Source organism: Cucumis melo, chromosome 5, assembly GCF_025177605.1.
Source record: "Cucumis melo cultivar AY chromosome 5, USDA_Cmelo_AY_1.0, whole genome shotgun sequence".
Taxonomy (NCBI): domain Eukaryota; kingdom Viridiplantae; phylum Streptophyta; class Magnoliopsida; order Cucurbitales; family Cucurbitaceae; genus Cucumis; species Cucumis melo.
The window spans coordinates 9307726-9332877 of record NC_066861.1 but is presented as its reverse complement, the minus strand read 5'-3'; the positions used below and the strand labels follow the sequence as shown (position 1 = coordinate 9332877).

Below are 25152 nucleotides of genomic sequence, written 5' to 3'. Positions count from 1 at the left end.
ACATACACACATCTAGTACTATACTATTTTCCTTCTATCTTCTTTTTTCTTGATTTTGTCGTATATAACCTTTTCATCGATCGACCGTATGAGCCTGTTTATTTCCTCCTCGGTTTTCTCCGTGTCCTATTACAATTATGTACATATGTTAGTTTATAAAATGTATTATAAACAGTTTCAACAGGTTATACTATATTTGGTTTTTTTTTTCTTTATCTTATATGGAGAGCGATCTCCATCTTGTCCTTCGGCTGTTGGTGGTGTTCCTGATTTTTCCATTCTAGATTGCCAACCAGCTTGCCCTCTAGAAGTTTGGGTTCGACTTCCAGCCATGCTCCTCTTTCCATCTTTGTCTTCATCGTCATCCTTTTTACCAAGCACCTTTAGATTGCTTGAATCCAAGTTCAGATCTTCAACGTCATCTTCTTCTTAGTCCTCTTCTACCTTGTTAAAGTGCTTTTCAAAGGCTCTTACTCCCTACATACCAAATATAATTTATTTTTTAAGATTCTGTTACATGTACACATAATATTGAAGTTTACATAACATGCTTATCATATATTCATTGGTGTCTTGGGCACCCGAAGAACTAGATTGCTGGCTCCTTATTGCTTCTATTATTCCATTCATCTTTTATCCTAGTTCTTCAAACCGATATTCATTTTCAATTCTACAGATTTAAGAAAATCAAGAATACCCTTCATACTCTTCTCATTCCTTTCTTGGGTCTTCTTAATATTTTCTACAATCCTTGTCAAGCCTTCAATCTAACTTATAGAGGGCTTGCCTTCATTCAGCGAAACATGAGCAACGTAGTCAGAATGTTAGCTCTTTCGAAGCTCATCTTCTGCTTCTTTGAGTATATCTTTTTCCGCCTTGAGGAATGGTGCAAAGTATGGCCTACCTACTTCATTTGGTGTAGCAAGCATGAGGGACACTTTAAACTGTTTCAAAAAGAAACAAAATACTTTATAAATATTAAAATTGTTATAAGTATTAAAATTCTTACAAATAAGTAGATTTACATATCGTTGGCGAATCGAAGACCTTCTATTTTAGATCCTTCCATTTGGGTTGTGTGTCAGCTGTCCAATTAATAATCCTAGGGACTTCATTTGAAATCTTCATTGCAAAGTAGTTGGGCAAGGTACTCAAAGTTAGGATTACCTCATAAGCTGTAACGACCCAACTCTTTATACTAAGCTGAGGTCATTACTAAAAAGAAACAATGACAAGAGACTCTTTTTTTGAAACGAGGGAAGACTAAATTTTCATTGAAAATGGAATATTAAAACACTGAAACATAGACGCGGAAGCAAAACTGAGTCCCCATATGGCATGTCACGGATCCTTCTCTGTCGCTTGCCAGCTTTCCTCTACCTTTACCTTCGCCTGAAATATTAAACATAGAAAGAGTGAGTATAAACAAATACTTAGTAAGGGACCTACTACTAGTCCCGCTAGGTGTCTGTTAACTTTTCATTAGAGTCCTGAAAAGTGGTACCCAAGAACTGACACGTTTCCGAACACGTGCAATTTGTGATCCCATAGAAACATATCTAGTCTTCGGTGAATCCAAAGGAACACCTAGGACAATCTAGTATTTAGTGTACCCGAAGGAAACACTAAGACAATCGGGCTGCGGGTGATCCCGTCGAATCACTCGAATCATGTCTATGTCAATGTCAGACTGGCGGTCCCGTCGGACTACGCAGTCCTAAAAAGGTGGTGATCCCGAAGGACACCCATGCAGGTACGACTCTAATAGACAAAGTTAACAGAACACCATATCCATAGCATGTAGCATAACATAACATCATAACATGGCATGAATATTAATCTTTACGTCCTTAATCATGTGATTAATATATCATGCATCAACAATCATCAACATCAACAGTGTCGTCAACAACATGCTACTGGTCATTAACATATCATCAGTCATCATCACCAATCATCCATAAAATGACAGTCATTATCAATAGCATCAAGTTATGCATTTTAACTACCATCAATGCATAATCATAAATACATGTAGTCTCTTAACTTTAGTTCGAAGGTCCAGTAGGAGAATCTCTTACCTGTAGATTTTAGCCAAACAAGGTACTCCCTAGTTGACAGTAAAAAAATTTCCAATTAACTTGATCCTAATCATAAAAGGAAAACTCAATATCTTAATTAATGAAATTAGCAATTGACTAACATCCAAAAATTCTCCCGAAATAATTAACTTTCTAAAAAATAGGTTGAAACCAATTCAACCTTGATTGGGAAAATTTCAAGATTTAAATCTTAAAAACTTACCCAATTGAATCTTTAAAGAAACCCAAATAGATCCAAAATTAAACTAATAAAATATTAATTTAATTTTATTGGCTTACCAAGGTTACTTAGATGGAGGTTGAAAAATCATCTTATCCTTGATGGAAAAATTCATCACTTTAAATCCTCAAGCTTCCAAAGAGACCAATCTTAACTTCAACTGATGAGGCGGCGACAACAGAGGGTTATCTTAGAGAAGAAGATGAAGAACCTTTTTCTTTTTCCTTTACTTTCTAACTTAAGCATTCCAATGCTATTTATAGACCCAAATAATAACAATAATATTTATTATTATTATTTCTTTTTCCTTTTCCTTTTAGGATATATATATATATATATATATATTATTCGCATTATCTTTCCTAAATAAATGCCTTAAATGCACAAAATCTTAGACATTTATAACCATTAATAATAATAATAATACTTCTTTATTATTATTATTTTTCTCTCACTAAAATTTACAATAAACATATATATTTATTTAAACCATTATAAATATACATCTTTTTCGTCCAATCAAATCAACCATCTCTCTCCTCATGGATTAACTTCTTTTCCAAACAAACATAATTATATTCCATCATATAATTAACTACACTTTTCCAAATTATTAATTGAATATATACATTCATATATATATATACATATACTCAATTAAATCCAATTCCACCAAAACTAACTTTCCCTCCAAAATCTCAAATTAACTTAAATCCTCCATTCTTTTAATCAATCAAATATTTTCCAATAAATCACTTATAACTTCCAACATGAATCATCTTAACTCAACCATAACAACTTCACTCCATAAACAATATTTATTTTCTGCAGAATAATTAATTATCTTCCACAATAATTAATTATTATTTATCTTTCTCCAAAATAATTAATTATCTTCAATAATAATTAATTATTATTTATCTTCCTCCAAAATACAATTATCTTTTCCTTAAATAATTATATTTTAACAAATATAATTATCTTTTCCTTTAACATAATAATTATATATATATTTTCACATATACATATAATTATTAAATCTCCAACAAATTTTTCACCCCACAATTTAATTAAATAACATCCATAATTATTTAATTAAATTCAACTTCAACAACACTAAAAAACCACAACTTTACTTAATCCCCTTAACCTACCATTTAATCAAAAATTCAACAAACACCAGATGTCAAAACCTCTAATTAATTAAATACTCATCCAACAAATATTTAATTAATTTCAATTCCCACATAAATCAAATAATTCTCATTAAATGAATTCAAAATAACGCCCAATAGATTAAATCTAATTAAATAAAATTAAGATAATTAACTTCCAAAATTATCTTAATTTTTGGGGCGTTACATAAGCCCTAGAAAGAATGGAAAAAATAAAGCCTTCTAGCGAAATCATCGAAAGAATGAGATTAAAAAACTCTCAAGGAAGTACAATTTGACAATTTTTATGTTGAATATAATGTTAAAGTACTACATTCTCACAATTTGTATGTGTTCAAAATATACTCCTTTTAACCACCCACCCCCTTTATATCCTCTTGGTTAATATTAGGAATCTCGTGGTAGTTTAAGCTGGTTATAAGGGAAAACTCTTTCAACCTAAACTTCATAACTCTCCCTCCTATTAGAAAATAAAGTTGGCTAGTCGATTTGGACTTGCACATTCTTTGAATAAGGTGCAATAACAATTAGGAGGATTGGTTTGTTATGGAGAAGTTTAGAAAGTGCCCAAATATCCTATTTCTAAACCTATTAATCAGCCTATCTCCAAGATTTTCTTTAATTTTACCTATTATCGTGCTCTTTCGGTGTAGATTGATCTTTAAATGCTCAGTTCTTCTTTCAGAGCACATTAAGTATACCAAGTCCTAATGGTGATGTGAAAAAAACTATCAGTCAACTGTAAATACACTACAATTAACCACAATCTCATTCAGCATGTTCCAGAATTCACAATAGTGATGTGAAAAAAACTATCAGTCAACTATAAATACACTACAATTAACCACAATCTCATTCAACATGTTCCAGAATTCACAAATAATTGTAAGTTCATAGTAAAAAAAATATATCTATTAGGGTCAATTGGATAACACTAAAGACATATTACATAAATATATTGTAATTACCATAAATGAATCTCAGTTAATTACCATAAATGAATCTCAGTTAATTACCATAAATGAATCTCAGTCAATCCCTAGAATTTAATGCATTATATTCAATAGAAGTCAAAATATACCATGTAATTGAGAATATGAAACACACTCAACATACAAACTGCATAAAACTTCCGAATCAATACACAAATACATTTGTAATTAAATGCATCATATACATGAGAATTCAAAACATACAGTGTAATTCAGAACATGAGTTACATTCACAACACCATACTTCACATTTAGAACATCCAAAACATGAGTTACATTCACAATAAACAAATACAGTGTAATCGAATGAATCACATACAACAGAAGTCACAGATACTATGTAATTATCATACTTCACATAGATGGTAGTACCATACAACACATACCTCAGATTTTTCGTGTTTCATCGGTGCTTTTCCTTTATTTTTTTTCGATATTCTCTTGCCTTTTGTTCCTTTTTAATAGCCTTCACCTATGTTATAAAAAGAAAGTTTATAGCGAAATACAGAAAATAATCAACACTTTATCAAATTAACCATACGCTTACCTTCTTTCCCTTTTCCGTAGTCTTTTTTCTCTTCTTATTATTCGTTGATCTTTCATCTTGTTTACTCATCCATGAACTCGAATCTTCATCTATTGTTGTCTCCCCTTCCCCTTCTTCATCGTTATCTTCTTCTACTTGTTTATCTTTTTCTCGTTGTTCATCTTCTTCTCGTTGTTCATCTTCTTCGCTTTTGCTTTCAATATTTTCCTGTTTGTCAAAGTTATAATCAATTTATATAATACATAATTGAAGTACAACAAAGGGTAAAATACATACCTTTTCTTCAACCTCTTTTTGTTTCTTTTCTTCAAGTTTCCTTCTGTAAACTCGACTTTTTGAAACCTACATAGACCACAACATCAATAAGCTACTTTTTGAAACCTACATAGACCACAACTCATTAGAAAAGAAATCTACAGTTTACCAAGCTTTTTATCCTTTGCTTATTATGTACAGTGACATCTTCTTTTGGCGGTTCAATCCTCCCCCTCTTTATTAAAGTTATTGGATTGTTTGGCTTGCTTTTCGACCCCTCCACGATCTTTTGGTCTCTGCTAGACATAGAAAAAGTTATAAACATCTACAACTTCTGTGTAATTCTTAAAAACATACATTAGCACCTCATCTGAAAACTCGACAGAGTTTGAATCCCTTTTGGCAATTGTTTTTTTCGAACAAGTGATCCCTACGACTCTTAACCGGTCACTTGTTCTCGTTCTAACTTCTCCCTTCTCCTTTTTCATCTTTAGATTTTCTACAATTTATAAAAACAATACACATTTATCAACAAATCCTGCTTATTCTTCCTTAAATAAAGGGCACATCGGCTCTTATATTGTTTATATAATAAAAAAATAATTAAATAAATAAAAAAATATAATATCTGTTCAACTGTATTGATAAATATAACATTTAAGTTAAAAAAAATTAGTACTTTATTTTCAAAATACAAGAACACCAGACATCAAAACAATGGAAGAACTATAATGCAAAGAACAAATCTGAAGAAGAAAATATGTTGAAGAATTTGAAGAACTCAATGAAGATTTTGTAGCAGATGAAGGTATGCAAACAAACTGAAGAAAAATTTGAAGTAGACAAAGGGAACGTTGAACCAAAGAACTAAAGGAAAAACTTGATGATTTTTGAAGCAGATGAAGGGAAAGTGTGACGAACAGATGTTGAAATTTGAAGATTTGAAGGGAAGATTTGAAGAAACGTTGAAGATTGATTTGAAGCGAATTCGAATAGACAAACGGACGAATGCGAAGGGAAGATTTGAAGAAACGGAGAAGTGAATACGAACAGAGGGAATACAAAAGCCCACACCAAGAAATGAAGCGAACGAACGAAGTACGAATGGAGACCACAACTCATCGAATACGAATGGAGAAGTGAAGCGAATGGAGGGAAGCAAACAGAGAAGTGAAGATTTGAAGCAAACGAAGAAGTGAAGATTTGAAGCAAACGGAGATGTGAACGGAGATTGACTAGATGAAGATGCGAATGGAGAAGAAGATCCGTATTTTAGGAAGGAGATGTGAAAGAGAGATGCCAAATGTGAAGAAGGAGATGTTAGGGTTTTCAAGTGCAAAATAAGGGAAGACCCTTTGTTTCCAAATTCAAAATAATGGACAATTTGAAATGGTGGCTTGCACAAATTGAATCAGATGTGATTACTTGCAGAGCTTTGAATGTGATTTGATGAATTTTTTTTTTCTGTTTTGGTTGGAAAGTAGAATATTCTATTGTGGGTGCAAAGTAATATTTAATTATATAGTATTTGGGATTAGTAAATAACTATATTTAGTAATCACATTTGTCACTTATATAGGGGCATTTAAGGCATGACTCCCCCAGTTTTTTCTTTAAATTTTTCTGTTTTGCTATTTTGTCAATTTTAAAATAAATTTATAACCTATCAAAGTTAAATCTTCTATTTTGTCATTCTTCTTATCAGCTCTAAAGTTTTGGAGATGACGAAGGCAAAACCCAAAGTCCATAAGTGGTCTTAAGCCCAAAGAAAAACAAGGGCTTGCATGGGACAACACATAAGAACAGAAAAAGAGATTTCAATATAAAAGACCTTAAACTAAAAGTTATATTACATTAATATCTTGAACGTTCTATTTTATATTTTTTACTAAAAGGGCTCCTAGATTTTATTTTCCCACAAATGTCATGACTATTTACAATTTGAAGCATTGATCCCACACAAAAATATATGCGTATATAGACTTATACGTGGCTTATGCATGGAGGAGAGAGAATCAGAGTTAATCTAACATTTTAATTTTATATGTTGTAGTATATACTCTTAATTTTGTATATATTCCAAAGTATATGACTGTATGTATGTATGTATGTATGTATGTATTACATTAGAACAAATAATAATCAAAACAAACAAGATATTTTTCACATAATATTAAAAATAAAAAATGAAGAACGAAGAGATGCTAGAAATCACGAAGTGACAAGATGTTCCACGTGATTGTAATACTGAACCACTTTTGCACAACATTAATCTGAGGACTGTTGATTGTTAGATATAGTTTCCCATTTGATGATGCAATGGCTAAATCGCAGAAGATTTATTGCTATGAGACTTTCAATTAGGCAATTTGATGTAGATGTAACTGAAGAATACATCGATTGTTACAAAAATATTACCAGGCTCTATATCACCCGACCAGGAGTTGTTGTGGGTCATTTGGTACATATTTAAATATTGTCTAATTATTTTTAGTACAAATTTATTTTGAATGCTTTCTAATTCATTTTAATATTTTGCAGAGATCGAACAATAGTAGACTTTGAGATGTTGCAGATGATCCACAACATGTCCTAAATATATGCAACGATAATGAGCGGTACATGGAGAACATACATTATATGTACGACGTACCTATTGTACCTACTCCAATTTAAAGGAGACATGCTCGAGTGCAAGAGCCTAATGAATTGGAAGAAGTTGACCAACACGTGGAAGAAATGCCTCCCGTGACACATACACAAAGCGAGACTGGTTGCATTAGTCCAACAATGATGATGTCGAACATTTGGAACCAGATATTATGATTCAAGAGTCGGTCAATCGTTAGACTTCGGAACATGATATTACAATTCAGAGACATGTTCATCATTATCGAACTTTAGGCAAGAATATCATGATTTAGGGATTGATCCATCATCTTCATACATGCATGGTCACGGGCATGGTTGTGGAGAACATAACGGATATTTGTACTACGAAGTGCCTGCAGCGGTACTTGAGCAATTAGATGAGCAATAACATTAAGAGAATCATGAGGGACTAGAGCAACAAAGAGTGTAGGGTCGAAGATGATAACCAATTAGAAATCGTTGGCATCCGGGTTATGGAACACATCGATCTTTTTTCATTGAATGAAAATTGTTAAATTATTGTATTACTTTATATTTAATTATTTTCCAATCACAAGCAATTACTAAAAATTTACAACCTTCAATTAATACAAAACGAAAGGATCGCAACAGTAAATATTCATAAATTGGAAAATTAAAAAAAAAATTGAAAGAAATAAAAAAATGATATGAAAAAGGAAAAATGATAGGAAATGGAGACTTGGAGAATGAAAGAGAAAGGGAGAAAAAATAAAACTACTTTATTTTCGGAAATAGATTTGAAAATCATTATTTTAATAAATAGTTTTTCAAAATACAATATTGATATAATTTTTGGGAAATGAAGCATAGTTGAATGGATAATAGTACGTAAAAGAAGAAGAAAAAGATGGGGTGATTTGAGGTGTACATATAATTATTTAAGCTTATGGTTTTTCATTTTTAACCATAAGTTTAAGTTTGTACCCCCCAGTAAAGCAAGTATTTAAACTCACTAGGATATTCTCAATTGTTGACTGTGTTGAAAAGCAAATATGATAAACACACATGTTCTAATTTTCTTCATCTCACCTAAATTACCAACCAATATAATGATTTTATTTATAAAAAAAGAACCCGACCCGGATATGGACCCGATAAAAAAAAAAAATCCCTAAATGAGAGAATAGAGATGCGGAGATCTGGACCGTCCATTTTCGGCTGGAAGCTATTTATAGGGCCTCGGTTGCCCCTTATCTCTCGTGCTCTCACATTTCTCTCTTCCTTCTGCGATACTCTTCTCTTCTTACTCGCAGAAACAGAGAGTTTTTTGTGTTCTTTCTTCCCCCAAATCTCTCACAATGTCTCTCATCGTCGAGAAGACCGCCGCCGGCCGTGAGTACAAGGTCAAGGACATGTCTCAGGCTGACTTCGGTCGTCTCGAGATCGAGCTCGCCGAAGTTGAAATGCCCGGTCTCATGGCCTGCCGTACCGAATTTGGCCCTTCCCAGCCATTCAAAGGAGCTCGCATCACCGGTTCCCTCCACATGACCATCCAGACCGCTGTTCTCATCGAAACCCTCACCGCTCTTGGCGCAGAAGTCCGTTGGTGCTCCTGCAACATTTTCTCCACTCAGGACCACGCCGCTGCTGCGATTGCTCGTGACAGTGCTGCTGTCTTCGCCTGGAAAGGAGAGACTCTTCAGGAGTACTGGTGGTGCACTGAGCGCGCCTTGGATTGGGGTCCTGGTGGTGGTCCGGATCTGATTGTTGATGATGGCGGTGATGCAACTCTCTTGATTCACGAGGGAGTTAAGGCGGAGGAGATTTATGAGAAGACTGGTGCCCTTCCTGATCCCGCTTCTACTGATAACGCTGAGTTTCAGATCGTGTTGACAATTATTAGAGATGGATTGAAATCTGACCCTAAGAGGTACCACAAGATGAAGGAGAGATTGGTTGGTGTTTCTGAAGAGACTACCACTGGTGTTAAGAGGCTTTACCAGATGCAGTCAAGTGGAACCTTGTTGTTCCCTGCCATTAATGTCAATGACTCTGTCACTAAGAGCAAGGTATTTCTTCTGCTGCTTTTGTTTTAGATCTGGGTTTCTTTTCTGTTTTTTATTTCTCTGTTTCTGTAGATCTGCTTTCTGTGTTGATTTTCCTGTTCAAATCTCGTCAGATCTGGTAACCAATGCCTCATCCATGCTTTCTATATTGAACTAGTGAAGTGTTTGAACTATAACTCTGCGACTACAATGTTTGAACTTGCTTCTGAATCATGCATGAGTTTGAACTAAGCTGATAATGGCTTCACTGCTGTCGACCATTGTTCTATGTTCTCTCTGTTCCCTATTCAAGTTTAGTTACTCTTTTCTTTGCTGTTGACTGATAATCGAAGATCTTTCAGCTGCCAGCCTTGCCATGCTTTGTGATCAATTTTGAGTGCCAAACAGTAATCTGGTTCTTGTTGAATTATTTCTGATTGTTTGCAGTTTGACAACTTGTATGGATGCCGTCACTCTCTCCCTGATGGTCTGATGAGAGCTACCGATGTCATGATTGCCGGTAAGGTAGCTGTTGTGTGCGGTTATGGAGATGTAGGAAAGGGTTGTGCTGCTGCCCTCAAGCAAGCTGGAGCTCGTGTGATCGTGACTGAGATCGATCCAATCTGTGCCCTCCAGGCTCTTATGGAAGGCCTTCAAGTACTCACCCTGGAAGATGTTGTCTCGGAGGCTGATATCTTCGTCACCACCACCGGTAACAAGGATATCATCATGGTTGATCACATGAGGAAGATGAAGAACAATGCCATTGTTTGCAACATTGGTCACTTTGACAACGAGATCGACATGCTTGGTCTTGAGACTTACCCCGGTGTGAAGCGTATCACCATCAAGCCTCAAACAGACAGGTGGGTCTTCCCTGAAACCAATGTCGGCATCATTGTGTTGGCCGAGGGGCGACTCATGAACTTAGGTTGTGCCACCGGACATCCCAGCTTTGTGATGTCCTGCTCATTCACAAACCAAGTGATTGCACAGCTCGAGCTATGGAACGAGAGGGCATCAGGAAAGTATGAGAAGAAGGTGTACGTGTTGCCAAAGCACCTCGACGAGAAGGTGGCTGCACTTCACCTGGGCAAACTGGGGGCTAAGCTAACCAAGCTGAGCAAGGATCAAGCTGACTACATCAATGTGCCAGTTGAGGGACCATACAAGCCTGCTCACTACAGGTACTGAGAGGAGAATTGTGGAGGCTTCATTTTCACAACTTAGTGATTTATGGTTAGGAAAAGTTTTTAAGGGGTTTTGTGTGTGATTTTTAATGTGTTTGGGGTTAGTGGTTTGAAGGAAGGGGAAAAGGGTCTGAATGTTGAAGAAAGACCAATGGGGGGGGGGGGGGGGGGGGTAACGGGGACGAATAAGGAAGGTAAGATTTGGTTGTGTGAAAAATATTACTTTGTTCTTCGTTGTAGTTTTATTGTGAAATTTTTTGCTAAATCCGTGTCATCGTTTTTATCGGTGAGAAAGAAATGAGAATGAAAAAGCAAAAGGAATTGCTGCCTTTAATTTAATTGTTTCTCTCTGTGGCTGTCCCGTAATTTATGGATATTTTGTTCCTTCGCTTTTTCTGGCTTAATTTTGAGTTTATTTGTTTACGTGTTTATTTCATAATCACTCCTTTTTTTCTCTATAAAACCATTCGTCTTTAGGAGAGTAGGATCTGTTTTTGGTTGGAAAGAAAAATAGAAAATAATCACTCACTCCTTTTTTCTTATAAAACCATTGGATCTGTTTTTGATTGGAAAGAAAAATCCAAAAAAGAAAAAAGAAGAAGAAGAAGAAGAAGAAGAAGAAGAAGAAAAGAAACTATATGTATTTATGAACTTACATTGCATGTATTGTATTGTTCATTCAAATAATGAGCATTTCTAAAAGAGTGTTTTTAATAACAAAACGGTTATAGCAAATTTTAGTGTATTTGAAAATATTTATGATTTTGAAAAGTTAAACATATTTATTTAATTTATTCACATTCTTGGTTGGCTGTCCAAAATTTCATGAGCACATTCCTTACCCGTTTTGTCCATTTTCGTAGTGCTCTATTGATTATGTATTATTATTTTCTATTTTTAAACCTCTTTTTCTAATGTTTTTCTCTTTTAACTAATTCTGCACCCAATAATCTGAACTATCCAACTCAAATCAAATCATAGGGTTATGTTGGATTCCATTATATCTTTTATTATAATGTTACACAAATGTCTAATCTCACTTATTTTCATTAATAAGATTTTAAGATTTATATTAACCCATTTGTCTTTCACAAAGTTTAAATATTACACATTTTCAAAAATATCTCATTTATTGTCATAAATATTTTATTACACATTTATTATTTACATTGAAACTTAAAAAATTTTCATAAATATAACAAACTACTATAATATTTACGGCTCGTGTAACAAAGCCTATAAAATTAGCAATTTTTTAAATATTCCAGATTCGCTCTTTCATCTTTCTTTTCTTCTATGCGATTTTTTTTCGTCTTTCTCCCATTTCATTCCATCTTTCTTCTTTTTCTTTTTTCTTTTTACATCGTTTAGATTTGGATAACCAAATTTGATTTCTTTCTATCTCTTTCTTTTTTTTTTTTTTTGTTCGTTGCATGCATTTTCTTTCTTCTTTTCATGCTCTTTTTTTACGTTGTTTAGATTACGATAACCAAATCTAAAAAATCGTGTAAGAATCTTGAAAAAAATTGTTTATCTAAATCTAAACGATCGTGTACCAAAAATCTAAACGATTGTATAACCAAATCTAAACGATCGTGTAACCAAATCTAAATGATCGTGTAAGCCAATTAATTAAACGATCCTGTAACCAAATTAAATGATAGAATTGAAAAAATAAATCGTTTAGATTTGGCTATCTAAATCTAAACGAACAAACCTAAACAATCGTATACCAAACAATAGCCAAATCTAAACGACCGTGTACCAAATATATTACACGCGTTACCAAATATATTACGCACGTTGTTGACGAGATATTTTTGGTATTTTCCATGTTGACCTGTGGACTTTTTCCGTTTTTAGAATTGTTCTATAAAGCGTAAATATTTTGCCGTTTTGTTATATTTCCTAAATGACCCCTAAAACTTACATATTTAGTCCATTAATAAATTAACATATTTATTTTCGTATAATTTTAAGATTTGCATATGTAAGTATTATTTACATTAAAATTTACATACCTAGGTAAATATGGTATGTAATTAATTTTATTATGGTTATATTATAATAAAAAAATTTCTTTAATTATTTTTCTTCCAGTGATTTTATTCAAATATTCTCCCCTCTGTTCATTCCCTTTCAAAAAAATTTCGATGAGTGCATATTTGTTTTATATTGTTAATTATGTGTATGAAATTGTGAAATATAGTATGTCGGTGAAATTTTTTGGTGAATTTTTTCGAGAAAGAAAATTTTCAGTAAATAAAGTATATATGCCACGTAATTTCCTTCCGTTGTGCATTGTTTTTTTATATATACTATCTACTTTACTAATTCATGATTTATAATCATTATATTTCATCAATTTTGTATTGTTTTCATATATTGAAAATTAATTTGATAAATTCTTACTGTTTTAGAAATTGATTTTGATTTACATATTAATATTAAATATGGGTAGTTTTGTTATTTGGGCTTAATATTTGTGTAAATTTATAGCCCACTAGGACTTTTATGAATATCATGGCAATATTGTGTTCAATCATAAAATAGAGATCTCTATTATAACTTAAAAATATTATAATTCATATATATTATTATAAAATTTGTTTGAAGTTTGTAATAGATAATCTTATATAATTTTATAAAATTTTAATTATGAATAAATGTTTGTCCACAAGTTTAAGTATTTTAAATTAATAAAAAATATACTTAAAAAGTAAAAGAAAACAAATAAATAATTAATAACCTAATTCTTAAAATTTGAGTTGGGTTGGGTAGAAAATCTTATTTGGATTATCAATTTGAACAACCTAATAATTCGAATTGATCCAAAAATTCTCTCAAACTCAACCTATTTATACTCTTAGTTGTTTTTTATTTTCTTTTAATTAAAAGTTGGGTTTCTTTTCTTTATGATAAGTTTTTCACCTTTTTCTAAGTACAAACTTGTATTATAAAATAAATGTAAGGAAAATTGTCCAAATCTAAAAACTTCTATCAAGGGGTGTTAAAAAAAAAATTGATAATCCAATCTACTTGGATTACCCAACCGTAGAGATTGTGTTATGTTACATTTGATTTTAAGTTGGGTTGCAAAATTTTAATACATAATATTCCAGGCCGTTAGGTCTCGATAGGACTTGGTAACCAAGTAAACCCTACCCATTTAATATTATTATTAGTAGTACATAAAATGCTTCTTGTTTCTTTGATTATAAATGTTTTAAAAATTGAAAAGAGGAAATCGAAGAAATTGTAAAGAAGAAAAAAAAAAGAAGTGACAAATCGTCCCGCAATATTAAGGGTAAATCTGAAATTTATAAAAATACAATGGTGACTTCATTTGCTTTTATTTTTTTGTTATATAGGCTGTATATATTTTTTAATTTTATTACATTTATGTAAATTATCTTTATTATAATCTATTAATTATTTTCTTTTCCTTTTCCTATACCCTATAACCCTAAATAAAAAATATTATTATAATTATTATTCCATTTTTCTCTTTCCAAATAATCAAAACTAAAAAAAATCTTCCCATTTAAATCATCAAATCTCCTCTTAAATTAAACAACTCAATTTAACTCAAATAATTCCAAATAATTAAATAAGAACTACTTGAAATTTTTGTGGCGTTACACTCTTCCCCTTAAAAAACTTTCATCTCTAAAAGTTTTAATCCGGAAAGATCTTCAGCGACTTCAATCTCATCTATCCCCTCACTCCCAAATTGCTTTCTCAAACCAGTGATTTCGCCAAAGAACTGTCTTTGGAGTTGTCTCTTGATTATGCAAAGTTTTCACATCTCTAGTCAATATTTGAATAGGTATCTCCTTATAACTCAAGTTTTCATTCAACTGAAGAGGCTCGTAATCTACAACATGAGATGGATCAACTAGTACTTCCTTAACATGGAGACATGGAAAATGTTATGAAGTGCAGTGAGAGATGGCAGCAAAGCTGCCACATGGCCAACTAGCTTTAGAAATTCAAATGGTCCAATCAAACAGGAACTTAACTTTCCCTTCATTCCAAACCTTAGAACACCTTTCATAGGGGCCACTTTCAGAAATACATGGTCGCCCACTTCAAACTCTAGGTCTCTACGTCATAACATTAGCTAACTTTTTTGTCTACTTCGAGTCGCTTGCATTCGTGATCTAATCTTATGTACCATCTCATGAGCAACTTCCATTCACCCACTTTACCTAGATACACAAAAGATCTACAACTCTTTCCATAGAAGGCTTCAAATGGCGTCATACTAATAGTAGCCTGGTAATTCTTCTTATAAAATAAATTCCATTAGGTGCAGATGAGAGTCTTAAATCTCTGAAAAATCTAGTGCACACACACAATATATATTCTCTAAAGTTTGATTCAAACACTCCATTTGACCATCGGTCAGTGGGTGAAAAAATGTGCTAAAGTCTAACTGTGTGCCTAATTTTAACTAAAGGCTCCTCCAAAAGCTAGATGTGAAAAGAGGGTCTCTGTTAGGAAAAATAGATACTCGCACTCTATACAATCTCACCACTTCTTTCATGTACAACTGAGCCCATTTACCCACTGAATATGTGGACTTTCCAGGAATAAAATGTACTGACTTGGTGAATCTGTCAATATTAACCCATATAGTATGCCATTTCGGCAAACCTGATCATTGATTGCAACAAATCCTACCTTTCATGAACAAACAAAGTATTGATAGTATTAAAATCTACTTTTCGTTGTACTAAAAAGAGATTTTTTTTTTTTTTTTATGTTTTTAATAATAATAAAATTTACTCCCCGTATTAAGAGATTTTTTTTAATGTTTTTCATTTTGTAATAAAAAATAGAATAGTCTAAGTTAGTTTACATTTGTGATAATGGAATGCTTTCATACCATTATTACTAAATTGATTCATCCTCAAAGGTTATAGGTTTAAATAGATATTTTAATTTTTTTTTTTCAAAGTATAATAATTATACCATACAATAATAATAAAAAAGTTGAGATAAAATACCATAACATTCCCACTTTTCTATCATTCACATTTTTTAACATACATTTTTTTTAAATGTCAAATATGTCATTAGAGATGCATTCAACACAAAATTAAAATTAAAATCTCAAAAACCAAGGAATTTTTTTAAAAAGGCTTAAAGATCATGGCTTTTTTTAAAATAAAACAAGACACACAAATATTCACTGTATAAAAAAATTTTGAAAAAGAAAAAATCTCGCAAAACGATTTACCCGATCTAAACGATTTTGTACCCGATCTAAACGATTTTGTATCCATGTACCTACCTAGTACCGGTCTAAATGTACTGTCTAAATAATCTTGTACCCTTGTACCAAATCTCATTTGGTCCCTTGTACCAAATCATTCGGTCTATCTCTATTTATCTAGAATAGACAACTAATCTTTTAGATATTGATACACGATTGTTTAAATCGTGTATCTGAGAGATGAAGAAGAAAAGATATTCTGAAAGAGGAAATGAAAATTCCAAACAAAAAAAAATGGGAATGAAAATCCCAAAAAAAAAAAAGGAATATGACAAAGGAAAAGTAATAATATAAAGAAATTAATAATACAAAGATGAAAAGAATAAATGACAAAGAGAAGAAAAATGAGTGAAGTGAAGAATGATCTTCCAATATTCAACAAGCAAATCTAAAATGTATGAAAAAGTAACGGTGATTTTAGACGATGAATATATTTTAATTTTATTATTGCAGGGAATAAGTATATACAAATGTGGACTAATTTTAGACTTTTTTAAGTGCAACTTCTATTTACCGTAAAGAGTTGTGTGAGGTTGTTGAATAAAGTGATAATGCTTATAAACATCTTTTATTTACTTCAGTTATTCGTCAGATTGAGGAAAACGTTAAAATTGATATCTATTACATCTCAAGGTTGGAGGTCAAACCCTCATGGCTCATACTCCCACTAACACTTGACTACAAAAGAAGAAATAAGAGACACCCACTCAACTCTATATGCAACCTACCAAATCACTAACTACTAAAACTTTAAATAAAAATCGTCGGTAATCATTTCAATTTCTTTTTTCTGGTATTTTAAATCACATTTTCTTATTCATGGTTTTTTATATTAACCAATTTTAAAAAAAATATATATATAAAAACTACATTTTTTTTTAATTTCATAATTTAACCTCAACTTTAAAAGCAATTCTGAAATTAAAACAACAAAAGAATATGTAGGTGATTTTTATAGACTAATTTTTTTAAAAGGAAAACCAAAGATTATTTTTTGGCAATTAATTTATTTTTTGTTTTATTTTTGAAAATTAAACTAACAAATATTAGTTTGACCTCTAGAGTTCTTGCATTACTATCCATCTTTTATTTTAAAAAATAAAACCAAAAGTTTAAAAATTGAGAAAACATTTATAGGTTTTCTTAAAAAAATTATATAGCTTTTAATCTGTTTTTTAAACTGGACTAAAAAACAATTAGTGAAATATGCCAACCATGATTTTAAGAGAAAAAAAAAAAAAAGAAGAAGAAGGAATTTTATTTTTAAAAAACCAAAAAACAAAAAACTAAATGGTTACCGACGGTAGGATCTTGGACGTTTCAACAAAACTTGCATTAGTTACTCCACGAATTCAAACACCCGGAATGCGGCGACCACTTAAACTCCGCCGTCGCATTCGCCAACCCCTTATGAGAACTCATCTCCCTAAACTTTTTCCAGTCATAAAGCACCGCCCGGAGATCGCCGACCTTCGCGACGATGCTCCGGCAGCAATTTGCATGAACCGTCGTCACTTCCCTCGGATCCCGACTTTCCTGACAGAAACCGCTGAAGTAAAGCGTGTCAAGGAATCGGACTCTGAGGCCAAGCTTCCCGATGATGCCGCCATGGATGAGCTCTAGAAGAACATCTTGCTCTTTCTTCCCTGTGGAATTGTCTTTGAGATCATACCAGTTTTGGAAGAGGGAAATGGTTTTGTTGTTTGACCGGACGAAGTAGAATCCGGTGTTTATGAAATTCTCCTCCCCAAATGGGTTGCCAGAGAAACCGTCGGTGCTGATTTGGAGATCCTCTGTTTTGTTGGGGCTCAGCTTGGTGAAGGGGTTTCGAAGCCACATTACGTCTGTGTCCTGTGAAAGAGGGAAATCAATGAAAACACTGATTAGTTGGGCTTCTTTCTATAATGGACCATCATTATTGGGCCTTATTACTTGGGCCCCCAAGAGAGAAAATAGGGGCTAAATTCGTGCAGAAAATTTGGTGATTTGAAATAGGTCGGTCACATATAAGAGAAAAGTTCATAATTTTTCCCTCCCCATACTTTGATTTTGATTTATTTTGGTTTTTAAACTTTTAAAGTAACCTGGTCTATCATCTTTTTTTCTTCTTTTAACTTTTCCAATCACAATCTCATTAAATTTCTTATAATGTAAATCATAAATTTGTGTTAGAGAGTTTTTATTATGTACTTTTGTCTCAATTTTATTAACAAAAAACAAGATAAATATTTCACAAGTATAATGATTAATATAGACAAAATATGAAAGTATATGGTAAAAAATAGTACTTAAATCTATTTTTATAATTATTTTTTTTAATATTATATTTTGAAGTGATATAACTCCATCTCCAATTTCGTCAACTTAATCAACAACTCATTAATATCTGTTAGAAATAAATTTCTAATTTAAGTATTTGATAATTTTCATTGTTGTGCACAGCATGATGATTAATATGATAAGTATTTGATAATTATCTCCTAAAGTTAGAGATGATCATTGGTCGGTTGGAGTCGATTTTCTTTTCTTTTCTTTTTTTGACGGAATTGTCACTGAACCGACAATAGTCGATTTAGTAAATGTTCTTCAAATGGACCTCGACATCAATGAAGGGTTGGTCGGTTAGTTTTTGTAGGGTCGGTTCGATTTAACACTTTAGAAATACTTTTTAGAAATTCTCGATTTGAAATTTTCTGAAATCGACCCCGATCGACCGACTTCGATTTGGTCGGTTAACTTGATTTTTTGGTTTATCTTGCTCATTCCTACCTACAACCAAGGGTTTTGGTGACACATGGTGTAAGTAGATAAGAGGATGTATTTCTTGCTCTAATGTCTCGATTTTGATTAATAGATGCCCTAGGGGTAAGATCAAAGCTGCAAGATGTCTGAGATTGGAGATCCTTTACCACCTTTCTTTTTCATCACTATTATGGATTGTCTCACTATGATTGTCATTAAATGCTATCACATGTGGTCGGATTAAGGGTTTTTGTCTTAGAGCTAAGTCTCTACAGATTGATCTGACAATACCATCTTATTTTTTTTATTATTGTAAAGGTCCTTTTAATAATCTTTTCACCATCATTGAGTCATTTGAGAAGGTATTAGGCTATCAATCTCAAAATTTTGAGAAACTATCAAGAACTTTTTGTGGGAGGGAGCATTTCTCAACATGGTTCCCACCTTGTTATATAGAACAAGTTACCCAATTCTCATGCTTAGGGTGACCTTGGTATTAAGAGATTAATTGACAAGAACCATGATCTTCTTGCTAGGTTGGGTTCGGTGATACTATCATGAGGGTGAGACTCTTTGGAAATAGGTGATTTTTGTTAGATATGAAGTGTCTCCTTCATGAATCTTGGTCAAACCTCTCATTTTCTAATTACGCTAGGGGTCCTTGGAGAGACATTGGATTTCATGGCTCTTATTAAAGATAAAGTCAGAATGAATGTCGACAATGAATAAAAAAACACATTCTTTTTCAGATGATAGGTGGAACAAATTCTTCGCTCTCAATGAGCTCTATCCTAGATTATACACACTAATAGGATCTTGCAAACCCTAGTCATGGTTGGTTTGTCTTCATTAGAAAAAACTTAAAAGGATGATGAGATATCCAATTGGATTGATCTTATGGGCAACATACAAATTATATACCTTTCATTGACCAAAGATAAATGGTTTTAGGAGCTCGACACCAAAAGACATTTCACAACTAAATCCTTGGTCTATAATTTGGAATTTGTTGAGAATGCCATTGAGCATCCTTCCATGCTACTATTTAGAGTGATTTCTATCTATGAAAAGTAAGTCTTTTTTATTTTTTTTTCAGAAAATTAGTCACTCTACCATTAACATAAGAGACAAACGTCAAATTCGCCATTTCTATAAGGTCATTTCTCCACATTATTGCCTCATTTGTATGGATGGACCGAACTCAATAAATCATCTTCTTTTCTTTTTTACATTTTAATTTTGTCAAGAGGTTTTGGAAGGAATTCCATATTTCCTTTGTCGATACATTGCCTTCACCAAAGACACAATTGCGGCCCTCACATATGCATTCTCCAATCATCCTTTCACTCAGCAAAACCACCTCATGTGATAGCATTTGATTCATGCCTTCTTATGGATCACTTGGGAGGAGAGAAACAAGCAACTCTTCCAAGACAAAGGAAACTCTTTTGATAATTATTTTCACATCATTATCTTTCATGCCATGAGTTGGTATAATTGCGCATCTTACTCTAGTTCTTACACCATTTCTTTTATTTTGACCACCACCGTGTTTACAACTTTGAGAATTTTCAAATTGAGTTACAAGTTTATCTAAAAAGTAATCATAAATCATTCAAAACTTAACCACCAATCCAATAAAGTCAAAGTATATTTAATTAAAACCAATCCATGAAAAACAAGTAGCTATAAGAAAAGCACAAACTGTAATAACAAAAACAATCAAATTTAGGGTAAAGTAAGCTTGATATGCATCTCATCTCTTGAGAGGTCAAATCTCTCAATAACTATTATACTAATAAACAATTCAAATAAGCTACTACAATATAAAGTAAAATTCCCTCGTTGGCAATAAATCATCTAATAAATTGATAACACACTAATACCCATAACTAATGAATGATATTAACTTTATTATTTATTTAGTAAATAAATTTAAGATTTTCAAAGTCAAATCTTGTTCAATGTGTATATGTAGACTTTTTCAGTTTTGATCGCTCTAGATGTTAAGATATCATTGGCTCATTCTCCCCAAATAATAATGAACAATAATAATAAATGATAATAATTGTGACCTCTGCCCAATGAGTTTCTAATTGATTTTTATTTATTTTTTTAATTAAATTCGTAAATACCAATTTCATCCTTGTTATTGTTTGAAAGTGTTTTCAAATTCACTAAATTTTAAAAACTTATTTTTCCTTTTCCAATTTTGGAGAGAATTTGTATATTATAAATTGCAACAAACACATATTTCAAATGAAAATTATCATGGATAACAACCAAAAAAAGGTAATTATAGATATCAATGAATTTAGGTATATTTTGTTATTTTTGAAAATATCCCTATTTTAAAATTAAATATAAAAATCAAATGATATTCGATTAATCTAAACTTTTAAAATTGTATCTAATCAATTTCGATAAAATTTATTTTTTAAAAATTGATTGTTTAATTAAATATAAATTTAGATTTTATTTTCAATGAAATTAATTTTTTTTGTTCTAATGTACAATAGATTCGTGATTTTAAAAATAAAGAAATAAATAAAACTCCAACATGGTATAACTTTGAATCTTCAAAGTTTCTAATCAAAATTATTGATGGTGCAGAGGAATTATATTAAAAAATCCATGGTTGCCAAATAGCACTTAATATGAATGGAGGGGTTTCCTTTGTTTTTGAGATCCCCTTCAATACATTTAACAATTCAAAACAGCTAGCTAGCAATATTGTTCAGAAATTTCCAATTGACAGATTAATTAGAGTTGAATATACTTTTTTTTTCCTTTAATAATCGTTCGAGGGTCTTTCTGGTGTTTGTTTTAGACAAGTTGTACGATGTAATTATAGTAAGAAACGAACAACATTCAAATACTAAAATAGTTATCCAGATGGATCAAATAGGATTTAAATATTTTAGATTTATATAAAAAGCTTTTGATCATCTCTTTCCTAATTGTTTTATATCTAGGAATCTTCTTTCAAAGCTCGACATGTAAAACTATTTCTATTGGAAGCATAAATCAAATAGTTAAATCATTTTCCTAAAAAATCATTTTTTAATTATAAAATGAGGTAAATCAATTGCTAATGGTAAAAAAAAAAAAAAAAAAAAAAAACAGGCGAAATACAAAATTTTTCAAAAAAAAAAAAAAAAAAAAAAAAGAGAGGTGAAGTATAAATATATTGTCAAAATATTTTATTTTTAATAATTTTCCTTAAATATTAAATAAATAAATGGTAAAAATAGTACCAGCTTATATATAGTAAAATAAATTAAAAAAAAAAAAACATGGCAAATCATAGGCAACATCTATATCTTTCTCGTCCAAGAACCAATAAAACGGTAAAAGACTTTTGTGCCGATTTTTTTTTCTTTTGATTTTTAAGAAACGGATTTTTTAAATGTTTATGTGAGTTACAAAATGAAGAAAATAAAATTAGGTGCAAACTAAGTGAAACCTAATTGTTGCCCTAAATATAATAAAGTGAAAATAATTCTAAATTAAGTTAATACTTTTTTCCTTAACTACAAAAGTTTATATTAGTTTTATTCGTTAGATAACGAATACAAATTGAATCAACACCCCACGTAATCAAATAAACAAAATCACAGTAGTAGTTTCTATTTTTTTTTTTTTTAAATAGTAATAGTTTAATTTTTATACAAACAGATAGTAATAGCAATAACAATTATTATAAATTTGATATATTTTTCTGTTTAGATTTCATTGAAGATATTTTCTTAATTTTCTTATTCTTAGTTATAATATTTGGATTTCATAAATTTCCTTTGTAAATCAAGTTAGTTCGTTGAGGTCACACTAAAGAAAATATTCTTCTACAAAATTTATCATATTAATTTTTTAGCCGTGGTACCTTTATTTAAGTAACATAGCTAAAATAAATGAGTTAAAAAAGATGAACTTTGACCTTCAACTTAGACCTTAAAATTTTAATTAACCCTAAATTTAATTAGAACTTTAACTTTTAAATTAATTCTCTACTAATTTCAACCTAAAACATGTTTACAAACTCAATAATTTCAATCAAATAAAACTTGACAAAAAAAAAAAAAAAGTTTGACAAACGAACCAAACCTATCCAATAATATCCTATTGATTTGTTTTCAAATATACCAAAATTTATAGATTTTATAAGCAGTATACGATTTGAAATAATTTGCTTATTTTTTCTCTTAAATTCATAAATTTAAATTTCAGTGGAAAAAGAAAATGGAGTATAAACAAAAGAGAATGGTCGAATGGGTTAGTAGGGTTAAACTTGAAAGCGTTACTAACATTTATCGGCATCTGATGTTGATTTAATAAAATTGATGCAGTTGAAAATGGAATTATTTTTTCAAAAATTGATCGATTGGAGAAAGAAAGAAATAGATAAAATTATGCTCGAAAGAAGAGAACGTACCGTGAAGATGAAGTTGTATCCCCGTTTGAGGACTTCCAAGAGAAACTCAGTCCTTCTCCACATCATCTTGATGAAATCCTCCGACATGTAAAGCTTCTCGCCGCCGAAATCCACGCCATCTGTTACCAGCCGGAAGCAGTTCAGATGAAGGAACTGGCACCGGTCGTAAGCCGTTTGATCCACGGTGACGAGAAGGATGTGTTTCACCAAAGGCCGTGTGCCTTCTCCAAGCCAGAAACTATCAAGAAACACGTCCAGCATAGTCGTAACCGCCCCGGTTTCTTGATTGGCGTACGCCTTGTTTACGACGGCGATTATCACCGTCTTGTTCGCCATTGACGCTTTGGCTAGAGCCAATTCAAGCTCGTCTCGTGGTTTAACAGAATCATAATCGCTGGTGCTATTCTGCAAAAATTGAATCCAAAGCGAATTCGTAATCAATTTCAAATTACACAAAATCGATAATGAATTCGCACAGTTCATTTGCAATTACACAAAAATGAAAAGGACAGAAATCAGATAACTAGTAATGTTCAGCAACAAGTAATCCAAAACCGATTCATAGAAATCGATTCCAAATTGCACAAAAAATGATAAAGACAGAATCAAATCACTTGTCATGTTCAGCAAATTCACATAATCGATTCGAAATTGAACAAAACTGATCAAGACCGAATGAAATCACTAGTCATGTTCAGCAATAAATGAAATCACAATTACTGTTCAGCAAGAGTTAATCCGGAGCAAATTGAAAGAAATCTATTCTAAATTGCACAAAACACGAAAATGATAGGTGACTTCACGAATCACGAGTAGGAGCCAAAACAGAATCAAATCTAAGATTACGCTATTAAAATTAGTCCAAAAGGGTTTCACGATGAATTAAAAAAAAAAAATTGATATAGAGAATGAGATTGCAGGATTGAGACGTGATTAGGAACCTTCGGGCGGCTGCATTGGCGTCCGTTGGAGATAAAAGGGAAAGGATTCAAAACAGAGGAAGCAGTAATGCAAAATAAGAGAATTCCGGCGAAGAGAAGAGATGGAATCACATAATTTCCAGCGGAAACCTTAGGGAAATCCATGGAAAATGCGGTGGAAAAACGAGAAGAAGGAGAGGATTTTAGGAATTCGGCTTGTGATTTTTTGTTGAATGAAGCTTCGGTGAGCGCAATTATTAGTTCTCACAGCTTACGTTGTTTTAATTTAAGGTCAATGAGCGCGGCAAGTATTCTTTATTTTATTTTGGGTTAAAAGATTCCTAATTTTTTTTTAATCGTGGATTATGTAGATAGATCATTATATTTTGTTTTTTTTTTCAGCCTTTTAAAAAGTTTTTGTTATTTTTTAAAAACCTCTGGTTAGTAATTAATACTTTATTTATTTATATCAAAATTAAAAGATTGAACCATAATTATCTAAGGTCGGTTAAATTGTCTCTCCAATAAAAAATATCAATATGTCAATATTTTCTTCGATACTTCCATATTTTTATAGGTTCATCATCAAGTATTAGATATGAGAGATGAGATAACATTTTCGTTTTATGATAAAAATA

At 31.7% G+C, this 25152-nt stretch overlaps 2 protein-coding genes across 2 annotated transcripts; one reads left to right on the top strand and one right to left on the bottom strand.

The window, feature by feature from the left end:
- The first annotated feature begins 9134 nt into the window (after positions 1–9134).
- On the top strand, positions 9135–11478 carry LOC103496953 (adenosylhomocysteinase 1). The gene is made up of 2 exons (XM_008459001.3): positions 9135–9973; positions 10397–11478. The coding sequence occupies exons 1-2, from the start codon at positions 9263–9265 to the stop codon at positions 11141–11143; spliced, it is 1458 nt and encodes a 485-aa protein (XP_008457223.1). The 5' UTR covers positions 9135–9262; the 3' UTR covers positions 11144–11478.
- Positions 11479–16972: 5494 nt separating this feature from the next.
- LOC103496954 (uncharacterized protein At1g28695-like) lies at positions 16973–24773 on the bottom strand. Its single transcript, XM_008459003.2, has 3 exons — positions 24536–24773; positions 23595–23999; positions 16973–18271 (listed from the first exon to the last, which is right to left on the bottom strand). The coding sequence occupies exons 1-3, from the start codon at positions 24677–24679 to the stop codon at positions 17756–17758; spliced, it is 1065 nt and encodes a 354-aa protein (XP_008457225.1). The 5' UTR covers positions 24680–24773; the 3' UTR covers positions 16973–17755.
- Between the last annotated feature and the right edge of the window lie 379 nt (positions 24774–25152).